This window comes from Alligator mississippiensis, chromosome 1, assembly GCF_030867095.1.
Source record: "Alligator mississippiensis isolate rAllMis1 chromosome 1, rAllMis1, whole genome shotgun sequence".
Lineage (NCBI taxonomy): Eukaryota > Metazoa > Chordata > Crocodylia > Alligatoridae > Alligator > Alligator mississippiensis.
Genome location: NC_081824.1, coordinates 350,949,543 through 350,974,387, shown reverse-complemented (window position 1 = coordinate 350,974,387; position 24,845 = coordinate 350,949,543). Strand labels below are relative to the sequence as shown.

The window sequence follows — 24,845 nt, the reverse complement described above, 5'->3', positions numbered from 1 at the left end:
AAGGTGGAGAAACTTGCATTTTTCAGTGTTAAACACTATCAGGTTCTCATCTGCCCATTTCCTGAGCCTGTCAAGGTTAGCCTGGATTGCCCTCCTGTCCTCAGGTGTGGATGCTTTACCCCAGAGTTTGGTATTGTCAGCAAACTTGGCCAGTCCACTTCTGACTCCAATATCCACATCATTAATGAAGATGTTATACGATATAGGTCCAAGGACAGAGCCTTGGGGGACCCCACTGGTCACAGGGCACCATGACGATTGACTTCCGTCAACCACCACCCTCTGGGTCCTACCGCGGAGCCAATTCCCCAGCCAGCAGATCGTGGTGGACCCGAGGCCACAGTTGGCCAGTTTTGCCAAGAAGTGATCATGGGATACCAGATTGAAGGCTTTTTTGAAGTCAAGATATATGACATCAATCTCCTCTCCCTTGTCCAGGTGATAGGTCACCTGGTTGTAGAAGGAAATGAAACTGGTCAAGCAAGATCTACCCACAACAAACCCATGCTGGGTATCCCTCAGGATGTTGCTGTCAGCTAGTCTGTTAAGGATGGCCTCCTTGATAATCTTTTCCAAGACCTTGCCCAGGATAGAGGTCAGGCTGATGGGCCTGTAGTTTGCCAGATCTACTTTCTTCCCTTTCTTGAAGGGAGGCACGACATTGGCCTTCTTCTAATCTTCAGGCATTTCACCAGAGCACCAGGAGTTCTTGAAGATCCATGCCAGGGGCTATGATGCTAGCCAGCTCCCCGAGTACTCTGGGGTGTAGATTGCCAGGGCCAGCTGACTTGAAGGTATCCAGCCTCTCAAGGTGTTCCTTCATGAAGTCAGCATTGATGGAGGGCAGGGAATCTCCCTCACCCGGGGCTCCGTGTCCCATAATGGGCATGGGTGTCTCGTGGGACTGATGAAAGACCAGTGCAAAGTACCCATTTAATAAGCTGGCTTTTTCTTGGGTGTCAGTTGTCCCATCTGGTTTAGCAGGGGTCCAATGTTGCCCTTGCTTTTCCTCCACCTCCCCACATAGCTAAAAAAGGACTTTTTATTGTCCTTGATACTTGTAGCCAGTTGGAGTTCCATCGCAGCCTTGGCTTTCCTGGTTTGCTCCCTGCAGGTCCAGACTGATGCGGAATATTCCTCCTTGGAGGTGGATCCCATCCTCCATCCTTTGTAGGCCTTTCTTTTTAGCCATAGGAGGTCTGCTAGTTCCCTGGAGAGCCAAGGGGGCTGCTGTGCCCTTTTGCCGCCTTTCCTCCGAGACGGAATAGCCCGAGCTTGTGCGTCAAGGATCGCTCCCTTGAGGAGCAACCACTCTTCCTGAACTTCCCTCCCCTTAGGGTCATGGTCCCTTAGGGCCTCACCAACAAGCCTCCTGAGCTTGTCAAAGTCAGCTTTCCTAAAGTCAAGGACTTCTGTATTGCTGACTGACTTGCCAGCTTTACAGCAGATGGTGAAGGCGATCAGCTCATGGTCACTGTCACCCAGCTTCCCATTGACCATTAGGTCGCTGATTAGGTCATCCCCGGTTGCCAATACCAGGTTGAGCAGCGCTTTACTTCTCGTTGGCCCGTAGACTTCTTGAGTCAGATAGAGGTTATCCACACACAAAAGGAAGCTTTGCGACCACTTGGATTTAGCTGAGCGCTCTTCCCACAAGTTGTCTGGGTAGTTGAAGTCTCCCATGACAGCCATGGACCGGAAGCATGTGGCCTCAGCCAATTCCCTGGTGAACTCTTGGTCAAGCTCTTGACTTTGGGTGGGAGGTCTATAGTAGAGTCCCACCATCATGTCCCCTGTGCCATGTTCCCCATGGATTTTAACCCAGAGGGTCTCCAGAAGTCCACCCTGGTCGCCAATATCAGCTTGCAGGGACGCCTAGCTCTCCTTGAAATAGAGAGCTACACCCCCACCCCTTTTGTCTCTCTTTCTCCTGTATAGGGTATAGCTGCCTATGCCCATGTTCCAGTCAAGGGTGGAGTCCCACCAGGTCTCTGTTATCCCTATGATGCCGTAATTATTTGTGTTAAGCAGGAGGACGAGTTCCTCCTGCTTATTCCCCAAGCTCCTGGCATTCGTGTACAGGCAGGTAAGTATCCCCTTGGGGGCCCTTGCCTTGCCCACAGATTAATCCAGGGCTGGGGCAGGGGTAGGCTCCCTTAAGTGCCTAGGCCCACTGGCTTTGCAAGGGTTGCTCAGCAGGCCATCAGTGGCAGTAGTCCCCCCATCCCCTGGCGGGCTTAGTTTAAAGCCCAGTGGAGCAGGTCAGCCAGTCTGGTTGAGAAGAGTCTCCTCCCCAGCGGAGAGAGGTGGAGGCCGTCCCTTCCCAGCAGCTCGCTGCCTCTCTCACCTAAGAGCAGACTGTGTTCATGGAAGTCAAAGCCTTCCCGATGACACCAGCGCCGCAGTCTTTGGTTCACGACCTGGATCCTCTTCTCCCTCCTCAGCCCATAGCCCGAGACTGGGAGGATCGAAGAGAACACCATCTGTGCTGGGGGGCTTTGGGGTGTGGGGGCGCAACGGGCTTTCACCCATGCGTCTTGTGCCACTTCCTAAGCCAGTCTTGTGCATTTATGAGCAGGCCACACAAAACTAGAAACAATTAATTCCCTGGACAGATGCAACATTTGAAGAACTTCAAAGGATGAGTGGACAGACATACATGCCTGGTGATGGGCTCACTAAATAACCCTGGAAGAAACAGGAACTATTAGGAAGCACTTCCAAGTGAAATGCTTTCTGCTACATCTGCATGTGCTACACAGCATGACACGGGGTTTGCTTGGCTTTCAAAGTGCTCAGCTTCCAACCCCCACAGCCCCTCAGGGGAAGAGCAAGGCAAACAGGCAATGAATGCTTTCCTGTGCTCTTGGTCACTGTCAGGGCTGGAGAGAGGAAGAATCCTTGCAATGCCTCTCAGCCTGTGATTTGGTTTCAGCAGAGGAGCACGTCCTTGGCAACCTCTGGAGGTGGACAGCCATGCAGGGAATTGTTCTCTCTAGCTCCAAAGGTGGAGAGAACTATTCCTTGCACAGCACTCTGCCTCCAGTAGAGAACTCATCAGTTGCCTGCTCTGCTCTTTCCCCCACTGCATCACCTCCTTGTTGGAAAGCATGCCACTGCAGGAGGCAGAGGCTGCTGCAGTGAAATAGAGCCCAGCTCCCACCCTGATGCCTGCCTGCTGTGGACTTGGGCGGGGGGGGGGAGCTGCTCCCGCCACTGTGTGCGCTCCCAGGGGTTGGGGGGGGATTTGTGCCTGCCATGTGTGCGCAAGGTGGTGGCTGCGCATTACCTGTTGCAGGCTCCCACCTTACTACTGTCCCCCAGCGCTTCTGCAGCCCAGTGTGTGTGACCCAGTGATACAGGGAACAGCAGAGCTGCGCAGGAAGCTGCCTGCCACCGTAAGCTCCGCCCTGCTCACAGCAGCAGGCAGCTTCTTGCACGGTTCCTGAACAGACTAATTTTCTGTGAAGCAAAGTGTCACTGTCTACATGTACGCAACAATTAGGGCACAGTAGACTAATATACTCTGCTGCTGGACAGTCCCATCAGATACAAGTGGTATCCAGCATTGCAAAAAATTACTGCGCTTAAACGCACATGTAGACAGTGATGTCAGGATTAGATTACTCCAGCTCAAATTGAGCTGGAGTATATCCAGTCACATTAATTGCATGTGTAGATGCTGAATTAGAGATGCATAAGCTTTTGCAAGTAAAACCTCACTTTATCCACAGTGTCTGCTGAAGTGAGGCCTTGCTCATGAAAGCTTAAGCATCTCTGATTCAGTTAGTTTATAAGTTGCACCTCTACACTGCCTTCTACCTAAAGACACAATGCAATGACTTGCTAGTTCAGGACAACAATGTCTTTCTTGACCAACATATTTTTTTCAGAATCTCTCTCCCCTCAGTTGCAATGAATCCAAAAGGTGCCTCACATAAAAACTGCAGTTCCAAATGTTCCAAAATGATCACATTATATGTCATTCTCCCTACACAATAGGTAGCCATAGATGCAGGTAGCCATGGACTGGAGCTTGCATTTTACCTGTATAATGACCACAGTACATTTCTTATGAAGATTGGCAGGGTTTTTATGCTCTCCATCAGGGTCAGTATTCACCCACAGAATAAGATAATGCACTTTGTTTTTGAAAGGCAGAATGAAGAAAACAAAAGATCCTTTCTTGTAGTAAGTAACCGAGTAGCAGCAGCTAGGGAGCTGAGCCAGCTTGTTGTTCAGCTCCCTATGGATCATGTACAGACTTTGCTTTCACTTTTGCTGCCTAAGCAGCAGAAACTGCTTTTGCTGTATTTCCTTGTATATAATGCAAACTGCAATTTCCAGCAGCATTTTTTGAAAAAAAAGAAAAAAGAAAAAAGGTATATGGTATGTGTAAGAAAATAAGGTTATTAAAACAACTTCTATTGGACAAAAGCGATTAAACACAGACAACTGTTAGAAAACTGGGATTCATGTTAAAAGGATACAAATGCATTACACCAGCAATACCACATAGGCAGCTCTCTGAACCACAAATAAGCATTTAAATGAGCAAGCTCTTTTTCAGATGTACAAAGTTTCTTACCAGCTTCTTGTAGCTTCTTCTCAATTTGGCTGCCAAACTCAGACTTTAAAGGGAGGCCACTGACACTCTTACTTCTATATAGATCAGATGTTTCTGCAATGACTCTTTGGATCCCGGGTGCTGTTTTTGTTAGCAGGACTCCCTGGATGCGTCTCTTGTGTGCACCACTCACTTCCCTTTCCATTTTGTGTTGTTTACACGGAGCAGGCTCACAGGATGTTAAAATTTACCCATTAAGACCATGGTTTCTAAACCTCTCAGGACTTGATGTACTTTAATGAAGAAAAAAATCTTGACATGTACAAGATTCAGCACCTGATATTGCACCACGTTATGGCATCATTCGTAAGAGCCAAAGTAACTGTCCCTCCCACTTGAAAGCTTTATATGTCTACATCATCAATATGTCACAAGAGTGCTGTTAAAGGACCATAACAATGTCTCTCCATCACTGAAACAACTGCTCCCCACATACTCCAAAAATGCAGGCTAAAGCCATGTGCACTGCTTTAAGAAGAGCTTGTTTCTCAGATATGAAGTTTTGCAGCCACACAGATCTAAGGAGTGATGATGGTCATGCAGGATTTTGTCATCATTTCTTTTATAGAAGTGAGATAGTCAAGGACCTTTTTAAAACCCCATTACCAGACTGGATCCTTTCTGGTGCACTGGACATTAATACTAGAAAATGAATGCATGCATATGTTCTTTACCTAGGATTCCTGGAGTTATTAGCAGACTGGATCATGAATGTATGTATTACTTTGTTTTTCTGTTTAAAAAATTATTTGCATCTCTGAGCAGGGATACAGCACCAGGATGCCAGTGTGAGAGAAGATAAAATTGCCCATTCTTACAAATTGTTCAGCATTACTCTGAGTTTTTAATCCTAGAAAATTGGAAAGAAGACAAACAGGTGACCTAAATGTTTCCCAGATTGTTTTGTGTGTTTGATTACAGGTTATCAAGCAAACATTTGTGGCCAACCTCAAAAGTATTACACAAGGTAGCCAGAAGGTAGATGTTAATGCAAAAGAGCAGCTACAAAAGCTTTGCGTTTAATGTGCATGTCTCAACATTACTAATGCTAAAGATAGCTTACATTTTACAGTGAACATTTGGCTTTATAAAGTTTTATTTATTAGGTTTCAAAACATGGCTGCATGAGTTCAGAAGAGCTTTCAGAGAGTCAGCAAGTAGATGGGAAAGAATGACTGGCTACCCCCTCATTTGCTGTAGGTTACAAAGCTGCCATTGTTCAGGTTCATAAGGGATTCTAGAACTCAAGGGTTTCTAGCCATGACCGGTGTTTGGAAGGGACCCAAGGACATTCGAATGTGGGAACTTGAAGAAGGGTGTATATTGTGCCCTGATTTATCTCCAGGGAAGTAAGAGCTGGTCTTTACCTAAAATGCAGACTTAGATCTGGATCTGCACATGTTAAGATAAGAAGTCTCCTAAAGACTGATTTAATCCAGGCCTCTATCAGCCACACTTATTTCCAACTATTTTATAGCTAGTCACTCTTAGGACATTCATTTGCACTTTTTTGATTCTTCAGGATTCGCCATCCATCTTTGACAGTAGGGCATTACAGAGAGAAGAGGAAAGACTAAGAAAGAGGATATGGGTCAGAAAGCCTGTCCCACCTCCTCTTGCCTTTCACTGGCCAACCTTGGTAGGCTGGAGGAGGGAGGGCAAACAGCATGATAAACAACTAGGTGCAAGTATCATGGCATGAAATAAAGCCATGGCAACAGGTCTGGGAAGCCAAACAGGCACCAGGAAATTCTGAAGCCACCTCAGAACAAAGATGGTGGTAGAGTAGAAGGGAGTCGAATCAACTCTGCCCATGTTCCTTGGTGCAGAAACTTAAAAGGTGCTGCTTATTCAGAGCTCTCAGGACTGAAGTTCCAGTTAAGTTCTGCATTCTTGCTGTCTAAGTAGAGGATCTGAGAGATTACAGCAATTTTACACAGAAATACAGTGGCAACAAGTCACTAGACACCTGCAATGCAATCTTTTTCTTTCTTCTGCTGAATGGCAGAGATTGTGGTGTACCTGCCAAGACCACTACTGCAACATTCAGCTACAGAGCATTTGCTAATAGCTCTTCAGAAGAGGAGATTGGGTCTGTTGTACTGAGTGGTGGTTTCTTGAGCACCAGCTGGACTACTGCATGCATCCGGGTGTTCAGATTGTTTTCTAATTTCCATGCCAGATCCACCAATGGAATTGCAGTACTTACAGCTTAGCAAAGAAAGTCCTGTAGATTATACTCAATTCATAGAAGTAGAGTTAATCAAATGCCAACAGGAATTAACTAGTTGTTTTGAAGGTGAATGTTAGAACAAACACGTGTTTAACAGATCGAATTTTTAAAAACATCACTGGCACGGAGTGCATCTTACTGAATGTCTCAGTGCTACAACAGCCGTCTAGTCTTTTCTTTAAACTTGGATTAGAAATACACCATTTTTCAGAAATAAAACATTTCATTTAATTGGCAAGTGGAACACACATTACAAGTCATTAGTACTTTATAAACAGAATATTAAGTTACGAACACACGTTAAAAATTGCAGTTCTATGGCAGCCAACAGCCGAGTCAAATTCATTTTCTGCAACACTTTACTACTTTCCCTTCTCCATTCTTCCCGGTGACAATGAATAAGAGGACCATATCTGTTAGAAACCTGGTCTACAATATTTTCAGTCAAAACAAAGAAATCTGATTCCTAACACCAACACTAACAAACAGAACTTTCAAAATAAATTGGCCAATTTATACACTCCAAATGCAGTGCAGATACTGCTGAAGATTTATTCTGTAACACTCTAGGCAAAGATATGGATTATCTTCACATTACTCTTTTCTGGTCCAATTCAGAAACGTAAGACCCATGAACTCCATGACATTGCATGGGTTTCTGAGATATCAAAGCCATATACTTTATTGAATCAGAACCTTACAGACAAAAGGTTTATGGCATACAACTAAAAAGCATACATAAATATATATCTTATAATTAGCAGACCTTCATGTCCCTCCTTAATGACTTTTGTTGGTATTAATGAGATACACAGTTCATTCCACTTTCTCTACACACATAACATTAACCATCGTGTATGCTAACATACTGAAGTTTAAGTTGCCTTTAGTAAAACTCTATTAAAAATTTAAAAACAATATTTTAAAACACGCTTGGAAAAAGTATAAAACTATACACCAAAAATAAAGTGGTGCCAGGGCAGTGTGGATTTCACCCATGAAATGTCATTCAATAGAAAAGCCATTTTCCTAGCATTAGGTTTAGGAGTCCGAGTATCTCAGTTGTTAGGTATGGTGCCCTAACACAATCCTCCTGCTGTCATTTTGAAAAATCAGAACAAATTGTTCAGTATCCCTTCAAATTGGCACTTCAGATACAGCCATTGAAATCATATTGTGACAAGACTGTATACAAATAGGATAGCATTGACATTAGGTCAGTTTTACCAACCTAACTTGTTTCAGTTAATTACAGCACCAAGGTTTAGTATAGAAGGGAGAGAAGTCTACTCAGTGTCTTTGTAGAAACAACTTTGTATCTCAAAAATATCAAGAGTACCATTCACATCTGGATTTCTATTAAAAACTGTGCATTCTTAACAAAAGTTATGCTGCTGTAAAAACAAGAGGCCTGCTCCTTGATGTACTCATGATAATACAAGCTGCAATGTGAGGGACTACACCAAAAAGGATCTTCTTCCACTTCCTTTTTAAATGTAGGCATTAAAAGCAAAGTGTTACTAAGCTTTTTCTAAGAGAGCGTAATGCAGATGTGTGGCATAATATACAAGTAACCAGGAACAAAAAACCAGTAACAAACCATTTTAGAAAATGCTGCAAAGCAGCAGCTTACTTGGTTTCTGTAACATGAGGGATAGTTGCAAAATGAAGTCCACGCACCTGATCATTGAACTGATCACTAGATTCCAAGAAACCAAAGCATATTTAAAAACACACGACAACAACTGCCTAGAAGGCAGAGTTCCATCATCTGTAGATAACCAGATGAATAAAGTGCATAGCAACTATTATAACAGTTCTTGGAGAGAGAATAACACACTTAGCAAGACACAGAGTTTGTAAGCTTGCGCTTGTTATCTACACTGTGCTACAAGTGGTTTCCCTTTTTTAAGCTTTTTAAGCTTCAGTGATTCATCCTTCAGCATCATCCTGTCACTTCCTTTACACTTCAAATGGAATGTGCTGAGATTTCGGACTGCTGCCTGATGTAGCTCTGAAAACTCTTGTCTCCAATAGGGTGTTCCCTAAAAAGGGAAAAAAGTTAAAGAAAAAGTTACATATGTGCCACCCTGCTTATTGGGAAAAAATACTGATTCTTCTAAAGTACCATATTTACTCAAATCTAAGACAACCTTCAATTTAAGATGACCCCCCAGTAACTAGATTCTATGCTTGGGAAACATACATTTATTATAATTTCCCATGCATATAATCTAATTATTATTGGAGGGTCATCTTTAATTCATTCCCATATTGCTGCAGGGGGGCAGGCAGTGGGGGATAAGTGATGGCGGGGCAGTCAAACAGCTTGCCCCCTGCTTTGTCCATCTTCCTGCCACCTTTGTCTCCTGCCTGCTGCACCCCCAACCTTGGGCCCCCTTTTCCCCTCCTCGCCTCCCCAGCCTCTGCTATCCCCTCCCCGCCCCTTGACTCCACCAGTAGGCTCCATCCCTGTTCTAGCCTGAGGCCATGGTCAATGTCCTAGGAATCAGCATGGAAAAGTACCTGCTGGCATGGAGAAAAAAATAAGGGGGCAGGGGGGAAGGGGAGAGAAACCGGCAGGACAGCAGAGGTGACATGCAGGGGAAGATGATGGGATGCAGAGGCAGTGTGGGGAGGGAGCAGGACGGGGGAAACACAGGCAACAGCTGCAGCTATGGCCACAACCCCAGGTAGGGACTGAAGCTTGAGCCACAACAGCCACTTGGCCCTACTCCCCCATCACCCTCTTATTCAATTCTAAGATGAGGGGCTTCCCCCTATATTAAAGGAGGGGGCCTTATCTTATAATCGAGTAATATGGTAATAGATGTTGCAGGTTAAAGGAAACTTTACTTACAATTGAAATACACAACATTAATTCTTAAATATTTGCATCTTCTGAGCAAATATCTGATGGGCATAGAATCACTTTTTCGTACTAGTGCTACAAAGTTTCCATTATTAATATAATTTTTCTCAAACACCTGTTACCAATCATACTACCTTTGAAAAAAAAGTAAGCATTTTATTTGTAAACTGTTAAAAAAAGAAATACATTAACCCTAATCAAAACCTTACATGTAGCTGTACTGCAGGATGTTTCCCACCATGAATAGTTTTGAAAACCAGGAAGTAAGCAAATGAAATACTATTTTATAGAGGTATTGCACAATCCATACTTACTGGCTTCCATATTTTGTCTTCTTGAATTTATCCCTCTTGTACTGAGCATGTTCTTGTTCTAAAGTCACAACGTCTTCTATGATTTGCTTTAGTGTTTTATACGTTTCCTTAGGGTCATCAATGACAAATGTTGAATACTCTTCCTGCTCTGGCCCATCATACACAGATTTGCTACCACAAGCCTCTGCAAAGACAAGTCATCAGGTTTACAGGAAAAGCCCCAAACCTGAAAAGGGGAGACTGTAGAAAACCATCCATCTGCAGATTACGTAAACCAATACATCTCATTTTGCTGACAATTAGAAACTCAAATTTTTAATATGGGTTCAACTTGCATTAGGAACTAACTATTACTGGTTAAGAAGCAAACTGCATTATGTTCACAAAAAAACAACTACAAATCAAATTGTGACTTTTTTAAAAAGAGAAATGACTAAAATTGATTTACAGAGTGGGTAACTCCTAAATATGTTTTGCAATGCTACTGAAAAAGGACTGGAGAACAAACAAGTTAAAATAGAATCAATACAACCTCAAACATTCACTTGTTATGCTACTATGTGGTTGGGGGGCAGGACAACTGGCTAAAGCAACTGGTTATATGAATCTGTCAAGTGCCTTTGCTTTCAACTGTGTTTTGTTACAAAGGGGGAAATAAATCTTTCACTTTACCCCTATGTATCATTGGCTTTCTAGATTTTCTGCTGTTTCAGTCTCTGCTTCTAAACTACCATTCCTTGCTGAACCGCCTGTGTCAGAAACTTCATCCCCTTCCCATAACTGAAACTAGATGCTTCTTCTGGCCATGCCAACTCAGAAGACCAGGGGGAGGGGACATTGGGAGAGATGGGCATGAGGAGAGGCAGCTCGGAAGTGGTAGGAGATCTTAGGTTCACATAACTGCGTGGTAGCCAAAAGTGGATTAAAGGACTTTCCAGTCTGTATGTCTGACACCACTGGCTTATATCATATTATAAAATATAGTACTATTTAAAGCTTAGCACTGCAGGGAAGGTTTCCCTGCCACACCCTGTGCTGAATTAGGATCTCTAGTTTGGCATGTTGTACTGCAGAATGCTTTTCTGGCTTGCCTAGAAGCACTAGCTTCCTCTGTTCTTGTGTCTTTGTACTTCTATCCCTCATTCCATATCTCCCCTCCACCCCACACTAACATGCATCTTCCAGTTTTCCAGCCCCATTTTGCTTTTTATTTTTAAACATTCACGGGGTCAGGTTTCACTGATAAACGTAAAGCAGTTGAGGTGAAGAAACTGTTTGGATCCAGCATGCTCTATGGAATTGAATCAGAGGCATGCACATGGTTTCTAGTAATACAAAACCTTGTTCCTGCTGAAATCTCAGCTTGACTGTTGCTTCTTTAACAGATCAGTAAACTTCTAGCTAATGCACACTTTAACTTGTCAATTCAGAGCACGCAAACTATGCTCTTCAACTATTTTAGGATTCTCTGGTTGAGACCTTATCTCAAACAACTGTTTAATATGTGCAAATAACTTTTATATAGCTTATGAGCTTGCACTGTGCACCAAAAATAAGTCTCACAACTTTTTCTGTTGCCTGAAGGCAGTTAATGAATGACGACACACTGGTACACAAACATGCGTCTGTGGAGCTGGTCTAGATTCATCTGAAGCATAAACTCAAACTAAGTAATTTTCTTATTCGGTCCCCACCTTGCATTTTCTCCAATTTTGGCAAATACAAGTTGAAGAGGGAGTAGATGCGTTCAGTTTCTCGATCTCCATCTATGTCTAGCTGTATATTTGCTGGTAGGCCACTATAAAAAAAGGACAGAAATAAGATGGTTCAAGACTAGTTTAAAAAGTCTCATGTTTCACAGCATAAAAGCAACACTTCAAACTTAACAAGCCTAAAAGCACGCATCACTCCCAGGTTCAAAAATGAGAATTAATCAAAAGGTGCTTGGCTGAGTGTCCTGGAGCTTGTAACGCTTCCTAACACAGACCTGCCTGACTGATGATAGTTCAAATTCCCTTTGCACTGCCTATTCAGTACACCTTATATTGGACTAAGAGAAGACTTCGTAAGAGCACAGGTCACTTTGTTGAAACAGTGAGACAGACTGAGAAGATAGCTAAGTCTCTGTTCAAATCCTGGCTTCAAGGGCCAACAGCTCCTGATCTGTTGGCTCTGTGAGGATGACAGCTGTCCTTTAGGAACTAAACTGAGACCCTCAACTGACTCCATACAGCCTATGGAAAGCCCTACAAGCAGGAATGATACTCAGTCACAATCAATTTGAACTTAGCTTGAAATGCAAGTCTAGACAGAAGTAAAAGGTTGCTATCTTCAGTCTAAATAAACTTGCAAGCAAGTATCAGAAAGAAGTCTGTCCGAATGTGAGCCCCAAATCTTAAGTATTAAAACTGCCTACAATTCAAACACACAATACAGCATCCTGTACTGCTAGACTGCTATTGCTGCCCCATGCCCGAGAAAACAGATAATTTTGGCCAGGATCTGTAGAGAGAAATTGAGTTAGGAATGAGAAGACAATGATTTGGTTGATGCGTGACAAGTTTTTTACTGTCCAAACCCAAAAGTGCCTTGGCTGCTTGCACTCTCATGAATATTATGCCGTTGAGAATTATTCTGAATTGATTTATCACATCCATAGCAAAATTCAGAGCAAGCAGCAGTTGACCAGTCCTTACCCAGTGCAGGGGGTACAGCCAGGAGCATTATCTGCAGTAGCCTTACAGCACAGCCAGTGCCCATTGAGGTATGCAGAAGGGTGATAAACTGTGAGGCGTTTCTTGTTGCATTGGCTAACTTTGGTGAGGATATCAATCCAGTCCTTGGCCTCAACACAGTTATTTGCCTGAATGTACAGGACTCTTTCAGGCTGAATCACTTGGAACATCTGAAAAAAGGAAGCAAGCCACAGACTGAATTATCAGCTTGTTTTAACTGAACACAACAGTCAGTTTAGAAGATCAGCCAGTAAAGGAAAAAGTTTTTTAATGGCATAAACTTCCAGTGTACCCAAAGGTGCAGTGCACCAGTCAGCATATTTCCTGAGGAACATGCAAGGGATTTTTTTTTTTAATTTTAGGTTACAGGACAAATCCCAAAGCAGCACCAAGTCCTATTAAACACATGCGGATCTGTGTATTGTCAGATTACATCTTTAGGTTAAACAACAAAGCCTAGCACAGCATGCAACAGACTAGTCCTGTTCCTGCAGGAGACCATATACAAAATACTAAAATTAACTCTCTTGTTGGGCTCCAAGTAGGCTTTGCAGATGGCCTTGGAGATGCTATTTTAATAAGGCTGCAGGCTCCAGCTTTTGGAAGTCTGACAGAAAACACATGGAGTGCTGAAAGGAAATGCTGTTCAAGGGAGGACGGAGAGGTCATGTTTGGACCAGCCTTCCTGACAAATTTGCTTTAATGCTATCATACATTATTTCATCACACGCTTTGTTTGGATTTTCTTTTTATAACCATCCATGCCTAACAAATGTAGCTTCTAAAAATAACAAGAAAGAAATAGCAACTGTGTTTTCTGTGCCTACTTAGTGGTGGATTAGTTGCACAAATAATTAAGCACTTGTAGTATTTTAATGCTTAATCAAGCCTGGGTACCCATGGTAATAGATGAACAGGCCCTGCCCCAAACAGTTTACAATCTAAGAATCAAAGCCAGGGATTCAATTGTTTTTATGCCCTTCCTGCCTCATCCAAAGGCAAAGCGTCAAATCATTTCCCTTCACCTGATTAACTGATACCTGCTAATGTGCAAAGGATTAATTGTGGTAGAAGGTAATGATTTAACTGTAGCACTGGAAAGGCAAAACAAAGTAGATTACATAATTTTTCCAAATGTTTGGCTGCCACCGGTTTTCATTTCTATTGTGTCCTCCTGAGTGTCCTCCCCACCCCCATTTAAATATGCACATCACTGTTTGTACATGGCTTTGAAGAAAAACCCTTACACTATGCTGGAGAAGTAATAACACTCAGCAGATACAACTGGCCTCCTAGTATTGCTTTCTACCCCCTAGCTCCTCTGTTTTGTTTTTGTTTTTTTAAGTATAAATTCACTTTTATGCATTTCAATCAAACAAATCTTTGTCCTGAATTTAATACCTCTGAGGATCAAGAACAGAAGTCTTTTAAAGCAAGCTCCCCTGAATGTATATAGGATCACTATTTATTCCCTTTATTACACTATAAGGTATATGCTCTTGGAAACTGAGTGGGAATATACTTTCTAATTCACAAGTCGACCTTTTCACTTAATTTAAGGGAGAGGGAAAGTTGCCCTTGACTTTTTCTTTGTATTGGGTATTTTTATTCTAGTACCAGAGCTCGGTCAAAATGATGCGAGATTAATAACTAGTACTATGGTGATGTGGTAGTATCACATTTTTTTAAACTTCCCAGGATAAAACTGGTAATTTGGGGTGAAAGGAACAAAGCAGGGAACTATCTATAGCATGCAGTTGAACCTCTTCAATGCAAAAAACTGCAGGAAAGAACATTTTAACACTTTGCTTGGGTTAATGGAGTCCTGTACATTACAACAAAGTAACAGATTTAAGGGATATGCAGTTGCGTAAGGGGATACCAGTCCTAAGTGAACTAACACATGACAACTGTTACTGAGAAGCCAACAGTTAAGCCAAGAATTTCAAGTGATTGCAAGACCTTTTCATTCTCAAAAAAACACCAGACAGCAGTTGCTCTTTAAGCAATGTTCTCAAAAGACCAAGATGGTATTTGTGTTAGGAAAAAAAAAAGCAGCACATTAACTCTGCAAAGCCAACATAATTGAAGGCTTGTCTTCATGGCAGTGTTAAGTTGAGTTACATGTCAAGTGTTGGCCCTAACTCAAGTCCTGTCTACACACAAAAACCCCTTAAATTCAAGCATGTATCTGATTTTAACTTGAATGGGCTGGTCTGTCAGGCAGGGGAAGGCTGCAGCTTAACTGTGTTCAACCCAGCAGCTGCCAACACCCTCTGTGTAGCTTGGAAATTATTTTGTAGCATGGCTTCTCACAATTAACTCATGAGGTCCAGTAAACTATGCAGGGAAGACATTCCCTCATGGAGCTTAAGTCTACTCCATCTTGTTACAAACACCAGCAGACAGACTGAGAAATGCTATATTTCTCATGTTTTAAACAGGGAAATACCATTGAGTCAAGTGCAGGACTTCACTTTACTTGGCCCATCAGACAGAATACCATCACAAAAGTCCAGTATCTGGTCAAAGCCTGAACATTACGCATCTTGGTCTCAGAAGCTGAACATTACCCATCTTGGTCTCAGAAGCTGTACAACTGCAGAAATGGGGAGGGACATAAGATACTAAAAGCTGAGATCCATGACAATTTCTGTATAAAAACCTGTTTTAGGTGATAAGTAGAGACAGAAGAATTAAAAACCTCTAAGGTCTGTACAGTGGGAATCACAGGACCTGACCTGGCTTTTTCCTGTTCTGCTGCCCCTATTTCAACACTCCTGAAAATCACATTTCTGGGGGTTTTTTTCACCAGACAGTATCTATGGCAGACATGAATGTAGGATGAAGTGCTTTGCTTATGTACAGGCTACAATTGTCTCGGTTGCTTTTAGTAAGTTCCTTGATTTCTTGCAAAAAAACAATATTCAGAGAAACAGATAAAATGTTACCTATGGAATATCATTCCCTCCTGGAGGTATTGCCTCATGGGGGTTAAAGATAGGATGATTAACACCTCTGTTCTTACCTAGGGGCCAAAAACTCTCTCTCAACCACTTCTCCCACGAACCTGTATGCTGTCCCCTCTGTGAGAGTAACAGGGTGCATCATGAGACTCCTTGAGTTTCATTTTTATGATTTCTATTATTTTTGTGGCAAAACTGTAGCCTCTCTTGTAAGAAATGTGGCCGTCCCATATATGAGACAGCAGAAATTTCATACCATATCAGTATGCTGGTGTATTATAAAAGTTATGTTGGTATGGGTATGGGATACTATTCTTGCTTACACATAGTATTATACTTATTGCTTCGCCATAATTTCTGTATTTTCAGAAGTTATTCTAACTGGTAGATTATTGCAAGATCACATGTTCCTTCAAAATATTTCAGTCGTTAATTCTTTCCCATGTCTCAGGTGCTAGACTGCTGAAAGGGCAGACAGTGAGGTGTCTTCACTACACCAAACTACACATAGCCTAGATTGGAGTGGGTGCTGCAGATAACTAAACTCCAGTACTGCTGACAAGGCTCCATTAAGAATCTGAATGGGCAGTACTTTTGGAAATCCATGCTACTATATACAGAACACGCAGCTGTGGTTGTACATCTTTCAGTGGAAATCCAACACTGGTTACAAAAGGGAAAAAGTTGATTTGGTGGTGGCATAGGATCCAGAGAAATTAAATAAATGAAAAATTAATATGACCTACTTACGTTTTTCATTTTAAAGGACTCCTCCTCCAATTTCTCCACAGCCAGAATGTTTTCTATCGGAATGCTACACAGAGGATGATCACCTGCAGCAAACAATCACAAACAGAAGCCATATAATTGCTCACGGCTTCACTCTACCCTATCCAAAGCCCTGATTTGATTTCTAGGAAAGAGAAGGTCAGTGTGGCTGCAAAAAAGCTAGCTCAGCAGGGTTTACTAGTAGGCCTTCAGGGGCTTAGTGTTGTAGCTAAAAGCAGAGATGAAATTAAGGCAATGTGTCTTGCCAGCCAAACTCTTAAAAAAATTAAATATTCCAGCAGGGCAAAGTATTTCCTTTTAGGAAGTGGCAGAGAAGAAAATCAACTCTGGTGACAGAGGATGGTGGTGATGAGGTAAGACCTCAAAGACAAGACAGTGAGAGTTAAGTAATCTAAAAAATTACTGAGATCCTCCAGGCTCTAAGCCCTACTGCTTCCCCACCACATATGATAATTGTTCTCTATGGAACAGGTAAATCCAATCTAGCTGGAAGGTCCCAAAATAATCTCACCTACTAGTAAGAATATTAATGAACAAATATTTGCAAATTCAAAGCATGTGTTCAAGCCCTGAGCTGCTCCAGTCACTTGAACAAATGGACCTAATTAACAAAAGACAGTAAAGAGAAACTTGCTTTCAGGAATCCAGTAAATGCGTGATAATGAAAGCAAGAATAAGAGAATTAATCTATTTGTTCTCAGAAGAACAAAACATAAAACAAAAGCCCAACAAAAACAAAACAACAAGATAACAAATGAAAACCAACAGTACTCCAGTAGTTGCATGTAAATAATTAATCTGCATCCAGTACATTTAAAACATTTAACTTTATCTGAGTGAAATATCAAACACTAACAAATGAGGAAATTCTGTGAACTGCAGTTGAATTTCTTCCACAAGGCTAAATTTGTGTATAGTGGTCATGGGTAGTATTCCCACCCCCACATGAAAAGCAATTTATATTCATTTATTCCTTTAACAAGGGTAGGGTGTGTAACAAAGCTGAACAACCACTGCAGAGTCTGAGAAGTTCCATTCAAACTTTTAAAACAGCCTTACTTTTGAGTACTAATCCTGTATTCAAAATTTTATCTATAAATTAATGCTCCCATATCAAGTTTGCCAGACTTGAGGTAGAAGAATGCAAATCAAAATCTAGCCCTTAACTTGTCTGTTACACAAGTGCACATACACACAGCATATGTTAACAGAGAAGATACTTTAGAGATTTAATCAATAAATGTACCCCAACAAGCACAGTGGTTTAATTAGGAGGTGTCACGGATATGGCCTGAAGCTTGGATTTGACCCATGGAGCCCTATCATCCAGCCCCCAGTGCTGCCCGTGTGTCTCAGAGTTGATTTACAGGCAGCATGTGGGCTATGCTGGATGGGTCCATAAACAGCGCTCACTCCAGCTTGTCTTGGAGTGGTGGAGCCCACCATATGCAGCACAGCCTTGGAGCATTCACAGCAGCACCTCACAATATATGGCACCCACTCCAGGACACATGGTAGATCTAGCATGCAGGGCTGGCCTGTGGGTACAATTCAGTCCATGTATGGACCCCGTACCACTCATCCAGCCCATGGAACTGCATGAGTTTGCCGCCTTGACTTTAATTCATACAGTTCAGTTCACTGCATCTGCCCTTTATCAAATGATTGATATTAAGAACAGAGAGAAAAGGAAGTGAAGGGGAATGTGAACTTAAATTCACTGTATCTGCTCAAAAACAATGCACAGACAAACTATTTTCTATAGATGCAGACACAGAGGAAGAAACTTTCTTTTTAAATATACTGTAAGTAGTAGTTTATGATGAACCCTTTCAATAGTATTCTTTTAATTCTAACACAATCATTTACCTTTTAATCCCTGCTTTTATCAACATAAAAATTAGAAAGTGGAGAGGCAAACCTTTGTTACCTTTACTTTTCTGATAGGTAAATTCATGGTTAGTCAAGCGGAACCATCTCTTCTTGAAGTTTTTCATACCAAAGCGTTTTCTACCTTGGGCTCTTTTGATCATGAACCTGTTGCAAATGAGATAACAGTTTGTACATAAATGCACTGTATAACAATATCCCATTGTCAAATCCAAGAAAACACACACAATACCTGCAACATGTGGGGCTTTATCTTGACTAGAAAGAATGGGCAAGGTTTTGTAGGCTTAAAGGCTAGGTACAGACATTCAAAAAGTCTGAGGCAGAATTAATCTAAGTTATGCAGTTTTCTGTAAGTGATGCAGTTTAGATTGGTAATTTGCCAATCTAACATACACTCACGCTTTGGTTGTAGTGGGGGGAGCAAATGTTAGAGCAGGTTCCACCATTTTTAAACCAGTTTCTGGGCATGTCTACACGTGCTTAATGTTATTAGTTCAGCCTGTCCTTTTTTTGCTAGGCTCAATGCAGTGGAAGACCTTTCTCTTGATGCACAACTTAAACAGGAAGTTGATTTAATTGGGTGACTTGCACTTTAGATTCTTGCCTAGACTGCCACTTAATTGGTAAAAAAAAAATCCAGTGAGAGGTGCTACCTTGCATCTAGGCTAAGAAAAAGGGCTAAAGTTGGCTAGCTCATGTTCACTAAGCCTGACCTAATGCTATTGATTTTCCTATGCAAGACAGATCCTTAGAGGCTTTACACAGTTGCTAAAATGAATAGAGCCTCTTTAGTGCAGGGATTGTCCTGATGTGCTATAATCACTCCCATGATCTAGTAATATAAAACTCTGAATGCTGTGTAACTCTTTCCAATTAACAGACTAGTGCTGCAGTCAAGAAATCTGCATTTTCTATCACAATGCAAATTAATCTGTTAGAAGTTGGTAGCTTTTCCATTTATCAAGTTGCTCTTTGTAATCTCAGGTAGAAATTAATTTAACAAAGAACTATATTATAATTCCTGCATGCCTAACTGCTAAATTAACACACAGGTTACAAGGTAGCTTGGACATTCTGACAGCAATTTCACAATGCTCTACATAACCATTAGTGAAAAATATGAATGAGAGAGGGAGTGTTTCATAAATAGCTACTTTACATATCATACCAGTGGATTCATTGCCACAGTGTATTAAATTGGGTAGGATAACAGAGAAAGTAAAAACTACTTGCTATAAAAGTAGTTTTTAAATCAGCAGGAAGTACTGTGCAGCACAGAGAATATACACAAAATGGAACTAGAACACACTGAGAAACTGGAACCTTGGAATCTCCTTTCCTGATGCTGCATCCTTAGTTAGAAACAACTGGATTGTGTCAGACTGAGCCCCAGATCCTGAGACATGGAGACCAGGATCAAATGAAGCCTTCCTGCCACAAAACATTTCAATGTTAATGCCCTCTTGCCACTGCACTATGCATGGGATTGCCCTGGTCCCTAAAACAGTGCATTTTGACTCTAAACTTCTTGAGGCAGTCATAGTATAGTTAGAATATGGCAGGGTTGGATTTGTATCTTAGGCCCCTGCTACATTACATTATATTACACAATTAACGAGCTAATGATGCAACAAATTTAGACTGGCCACACATGTAAAGTAAGACCTGCTACAAGTGCAAAGTAATTATGACAGTTCTTTGTTGGCAACCCCCCACAGTTAAGGATGGTTGTCTTATCTGTGTAGCTGAAGATGGCTAATAGGGCCTATCCGGGATTGACAGACTCAACTATGGCTCGGACATATGTTTCTGTGTGGGGTGGGTGGCACTGGATTCTTGTTTTGGTCTGCAACATGCTGATTCTACTGTTCCTGCTTTTCCATCTCCTGTTGCTGTCATGAGGTTTCAAAGTACAGACTTCCCAGCAGCAGCAGACTCTTCCTCCATTTGGGGTGGTCCTGGGTGACAGTCTCCCATGAGTTGACACTGATACTGCATTTTAAGTTGGCCTTTAGGACATTCTTGAAGTACTTTCTCTGTGCCCTCCTCTTGAGCCTACGCTTTTGTTGAGCTGAGGGAATAAACTTGATTCGGGAGTCTGGAAACATCCGGATGACATGGCCAGCCTAACAAAGTTTATGTTGGATGATCATCACCTCAGTACTCATGGTGTTTGCTTGCAGGAGGATGCTAACATTGGTGCATCTGCCTTCCCACTGGATTCAGATGATCTCCCACTTGCAACATTGATGGAACTTCTCCAACAACTTTAGATGTCTCCTGTAGTTGTCCAGGTCTCAGCTCCATATAGCAAGGTGGGGATCGTGACTGCTTGATAAACCATAAGCTTGGTTTCAAATTTGATGTTGTGACCTTAGAACACCCACTTCAGGTGCCCAAAGGCTACACTTGTGGCGATGCTGGATTTCTTTGTTGACATCAGCCTTCTGTGAGAGATGGCTTCTGAGGTACAGGAAATACTCAGTCTTCTCCAAAGTCTCACCATGGATCTGGATTACTGGAGCTGGGGACTGGTTCATTAGGAGCTTGTTGGTGGCGGACCTTAGTTCTATGAATGTTAAACGTCAGTCCCACTTTCTTGTATACCTCAGTAAAGATGTCAACAATTGCCTGAAGGTTGACTATTGAGTGAGCACACACTACAGCATTATTGGTGTATTGGAGCTCAATGACTGAGGTCAGGGTGGTTTTGGTTTTGGGTTAGAGTCAGCTGAGATCAAACAATTTACTACCCATTTGGTAAGTTTAGCTCCACTGTGGCTGGAAGCTTGTTGGTGGTCAGATGTAGCATCACAGCATGGGATATTGAGAAGTGTGTTGGAGCGATGACAGCCTTGCTTATCTTCCATTTTAACCTGGAAGGAATCTGTGGTAGATCCATCACTGACAACCACAGCTCACATACCGTCATGGAGCAGGCAGAAAATGGTGACAAATTTTGGTGGGCATCCATACTTCAGAAGAATCCTCCACAAAACTTCTCAGCTGACAGAATCAAAAGCTTTTATGAGGTCAAAGGTGGCCACGTAGAGAGGCTTATGTTGTCTCCGGCATTTCTCCTGCAGCTAGTGAGCTATGAAGATCGTGTCAGTTGTGCATGCCCTAAACCCACACTGAGATTCCAGGAGAAGCTCTTCAGCAAGCGGAAGGAGATGGTTCAGGAGAGTTCTCACAATGATCTTCTCTGTAGTAGGCAGCAACGTAATCCTTCTGTAGTTTCCACAGTTGGACTTGTTTCCCTTCTTGAAGACTCACAATCATGGCATCTCTGAGGTCTCTCGGATTTCCTCATCATTCCAGATCCTTAAGATGAGGGCATGAAGCGGTGATGTGAGCTCCTCAGCTCCTTGTTTGAAGATATAAGTGGAGATTCCATCCACATCATGTGCCTTGTTGTTTTTCATCTGCTCAATGGCTTTCCTTACCTCATCAAGAGTTGAAGGGGTTCTGATTCTGATCATCTCTGACTGGGTGTTGCAGGATGGAGCTGAGAATACTCTCATCAACAGCAGAGTCTCAACTGAGATGATCTTCAGAATGCTCCTTCTGATGGGCATTGATGGCTCCTCTTTCCTTGATCAGGTTTTCTCCATCCTCAGGTCTCAAGGGGGTTAGCCCTCAAGTGCTTGGACCATCAATGGCTTTGGTGACACTGAAGAAAACATGTGTATCGTGCATTTCAGCAAGATGCTGAATTTCCTTATCCTTGTCTTCCCATTATTTGTTCTTCAGATTGCAGGTCCTCCTTTGGACCTTTGCCGTGGCTTGTTTCAGATTCAATTTCTTTTGCTTGGAGTTGGTGTTGTTTTGTCAAGCACAGAAGGCCTTGTGCCTGTGATCAATCAACTCTTGGATTTCCTGGTCATTCTCATACTCATCAAACCAGTCTTGATGTTTCCTGGTAGAGAATCCAAGTGTCTCTTCACAGGCGCTGATGATGGTGGCTTTGAGGGCACCCTACATGCTGTTGATATTCTCCCATTGCTATTGGGTCACCAAAGGGCTTGAAGAATGTGCTGGAAAAGCTGTTTTCATGGAAGATGCCTGTGCATGACTTCCTTTTTTGTGGAGAAGCTGCTGTACATCAGCTTCCACATGGCTCTTGACAGAACGGGACCTTGATCTAATGGCAAGGAGGCCAAGATATCTGGAGGTATCACTCAGCTGCAGCCTTCATCCACCATCACAGCCATTGAGATAATAACATCTTTGTCTACCTGCTCTGCTGTTGAGGGCTTGTAGACCCATGACTGGGGGCTGGACAGACTTATTATAGTGGCGACCTATACTCAACATGTCACAGCAACATCAAAGGATATATGTGGCTTTTTAAGAGGGAAACCACCGCCATCTGCTGTTCTCACCACATCCTGGTGGTGCTGCCGCTGCTTGGTCTGCATCTATTTATTTGTCAGAGTTACCACTACTTATTTCGCAGCTAACCTTTCCTGAAGGCCATTTTGCTATCTGCCACCTGTGGATGTGCTGGGTAGTAGTACAGCTCTGCCCCACAGATCACACAATTAACTGGTTAATTGTGCAATAAATTTAGACCAGCCATACATGCAAAGCAATAATCACACCATAAAAAAATCCAGCTGTAAAAAGAGCCAACCAGCTACAAAGTTAGTGCTTGAAAATGTGTAACAACTCTATGGTTGCTTTCTATCCAGCTTTAATTTCAATATGTAGCAGAGCTCTTATAGAACTAACTAAACCAGAGATGCATAGTATAAGCAGTGGGCTTACTTCATCCAGTGCAGTCAGACAGTAATCCTGTTGCTTACGAAAGTTTCTGCTATGCATCTCTGATTTAGTTAGTCTATAAAGTTCTGCCTAACTTCAGACTAACACAGCTAACTACCTGTCATTGTTGGAACATATAATTTAAACTGTACACTTACAGAGTTATATAGTTGTTATGACTGACAACAACTGTCTGTTACTATGAAGTCTGGGCAATAACTGTTTCATCCCAGTCTTGCATCTTGGATCACATGAGAAAAGTGTAATGGAACTATGTTTAGCTGTGGTTCCAGACCTCATAAGACAGAGCCCTTCAATGTTTTGTTACTAGAATTTCCAAATGGACTTGGCTATCTACACTGAAGAATCAACTGCTCATTAGGTTCTTCTTTTCATGTGACATCTTTAAAAGTGACCAACGAGCACATGCTGGGTGCATCTATATGTTCATTAATGCACTTTAGGTAATATGCATTAAATCTAGTACCCTCCATTGTGAGGTACTGGAAAAATGTACATTAGCTTATTTTAATGTGCATTATCTAAAGAGCATGGCTTTTTTGTGATGCTTTAATGTGTATTAAGATAGGCTAATGTGCATTAAAGCACATGTGTAGATGTGTTGTTTTAAAAAACCCATTCCCTTTTAGAAATCTATGCTCAATATTCTGAAACTGACAGCACATTTCTAATCAAATTCACCCTACTTAATTTAAAACTATACCTTTGATAGCCTATCAGAAGTACCGTTGAAATCCTTGGGCTTCCACAATTGTGGAAACAAAACAGAACATTGTGGGCATTTTTACACATGCACTTGCTGCAGCACCAGGCACTTTGAAAAGTGCCCGGTGCTGCATTGCTTGCAGTTGTATAAGCAGCAAAATGTGCATCGATGCTGAGAACATGGCAGTGGGCACACTTCTGAAATAACACACATAGAAGATGTTTTAGTTCAAAAGAGTGCCGCTGCCATTTTCTGCATGTGGAGGTGCATTTCACTGCTTATACAACTGTACATGGTGCTGCGCAGTTTGCATCAGCTTGCATGCAGAGCAGACTTGATTAATCGAGTCTATTCTGAAGCAGTGGATCTCTGGCGCATTGTGGGACAAAAAGGTACATCTATAAATGTCTTGTGTTTTTATTTCCTGGGTAAGCAGGTGAAAAGCAACAAGCACCACAAGCAATTTTAAGAACAATTTAAAGGATTTTCTTGTTCCTCATACTTGTGTAACATTTGGGCTGTTGGTCTGAACAAATGGGCAAGAAACAAGAGAAAAGCATTCTGAGATCAAACTCATTTCCAGGTGAGTTGGCTGAAGAGACTTATCATTCTTCCCTTTTTGTGGTAGATTTGAATTAGAATCTATTTCAGCTTTGTTTGGGAGTGTGGGTGTGAATATCTTTCTGGCACACGAGGATAGGAATGAACAATTCCAATTCTTTTCCGTTTGGAAAGAATCAGACAACTATTTGTTGAGCAGTGATAACATGCTCAGAGACAGCAAAGAGCAAGCTGGCAGTTACCTCACTGGGGTACTGCATGTCCATTTGAATGTGCACATCCCATACATAGAGATCTTTTTTCTTTTGATAAAAAGTAGACTAAGCCAACAAAACAAAAAGCACAGTAAAGGCAAACAAAC

At 42.1% G+C, this 24,845-nt stretch overlaps 1 protein-coding gene across 2 annotated transcripts in view; it reads right to left on the bottom strand.

Annotated features, from left to right (window-relative positions):
- Positions 1-7,063: 7,063 nt before the first annotated feature.
- RASA3 (RAS p21 protein activator 3) overlaps positions 7,064-24,845 on the bottom strand; it is a 211,317-nt gene continuing 193,535 nt past the window's right edge. The window contains exons 19-24 of one of the 2 annotated variants that reach the window (XM_014600460.3): positions 18,458-18,573; positions 16,498-16,580; positions 12,743-12,951; positions 11,741-11,844; positions 10,047-10,230; positions 7,064-8,905 (exon numbers count right to left, since the gene is read on the bottom strand). In XM_014600460.3, coding sequence (XP_014455946.1) covers positions 8,830-8,905; positions 10,047-10,230; positions 11,741-11,844; positions 12,743-12,951; positions 16,498-16,580; positions 18,458-18,573 — 772 coding nt within the window. In that variant the 3' untranslated portion in view covers positions 7,064-8,829. The remainder of the gene's footprint in view (positions 8,906-10,046; positions 10,231-11,740; positions 11,845-12,742; positions 12,952-16,497; positions 16,581-18,457; positions 18,574-24,845) is intronic. The other variant, XM_006272479.4, reaches the window with a different exon arrangement.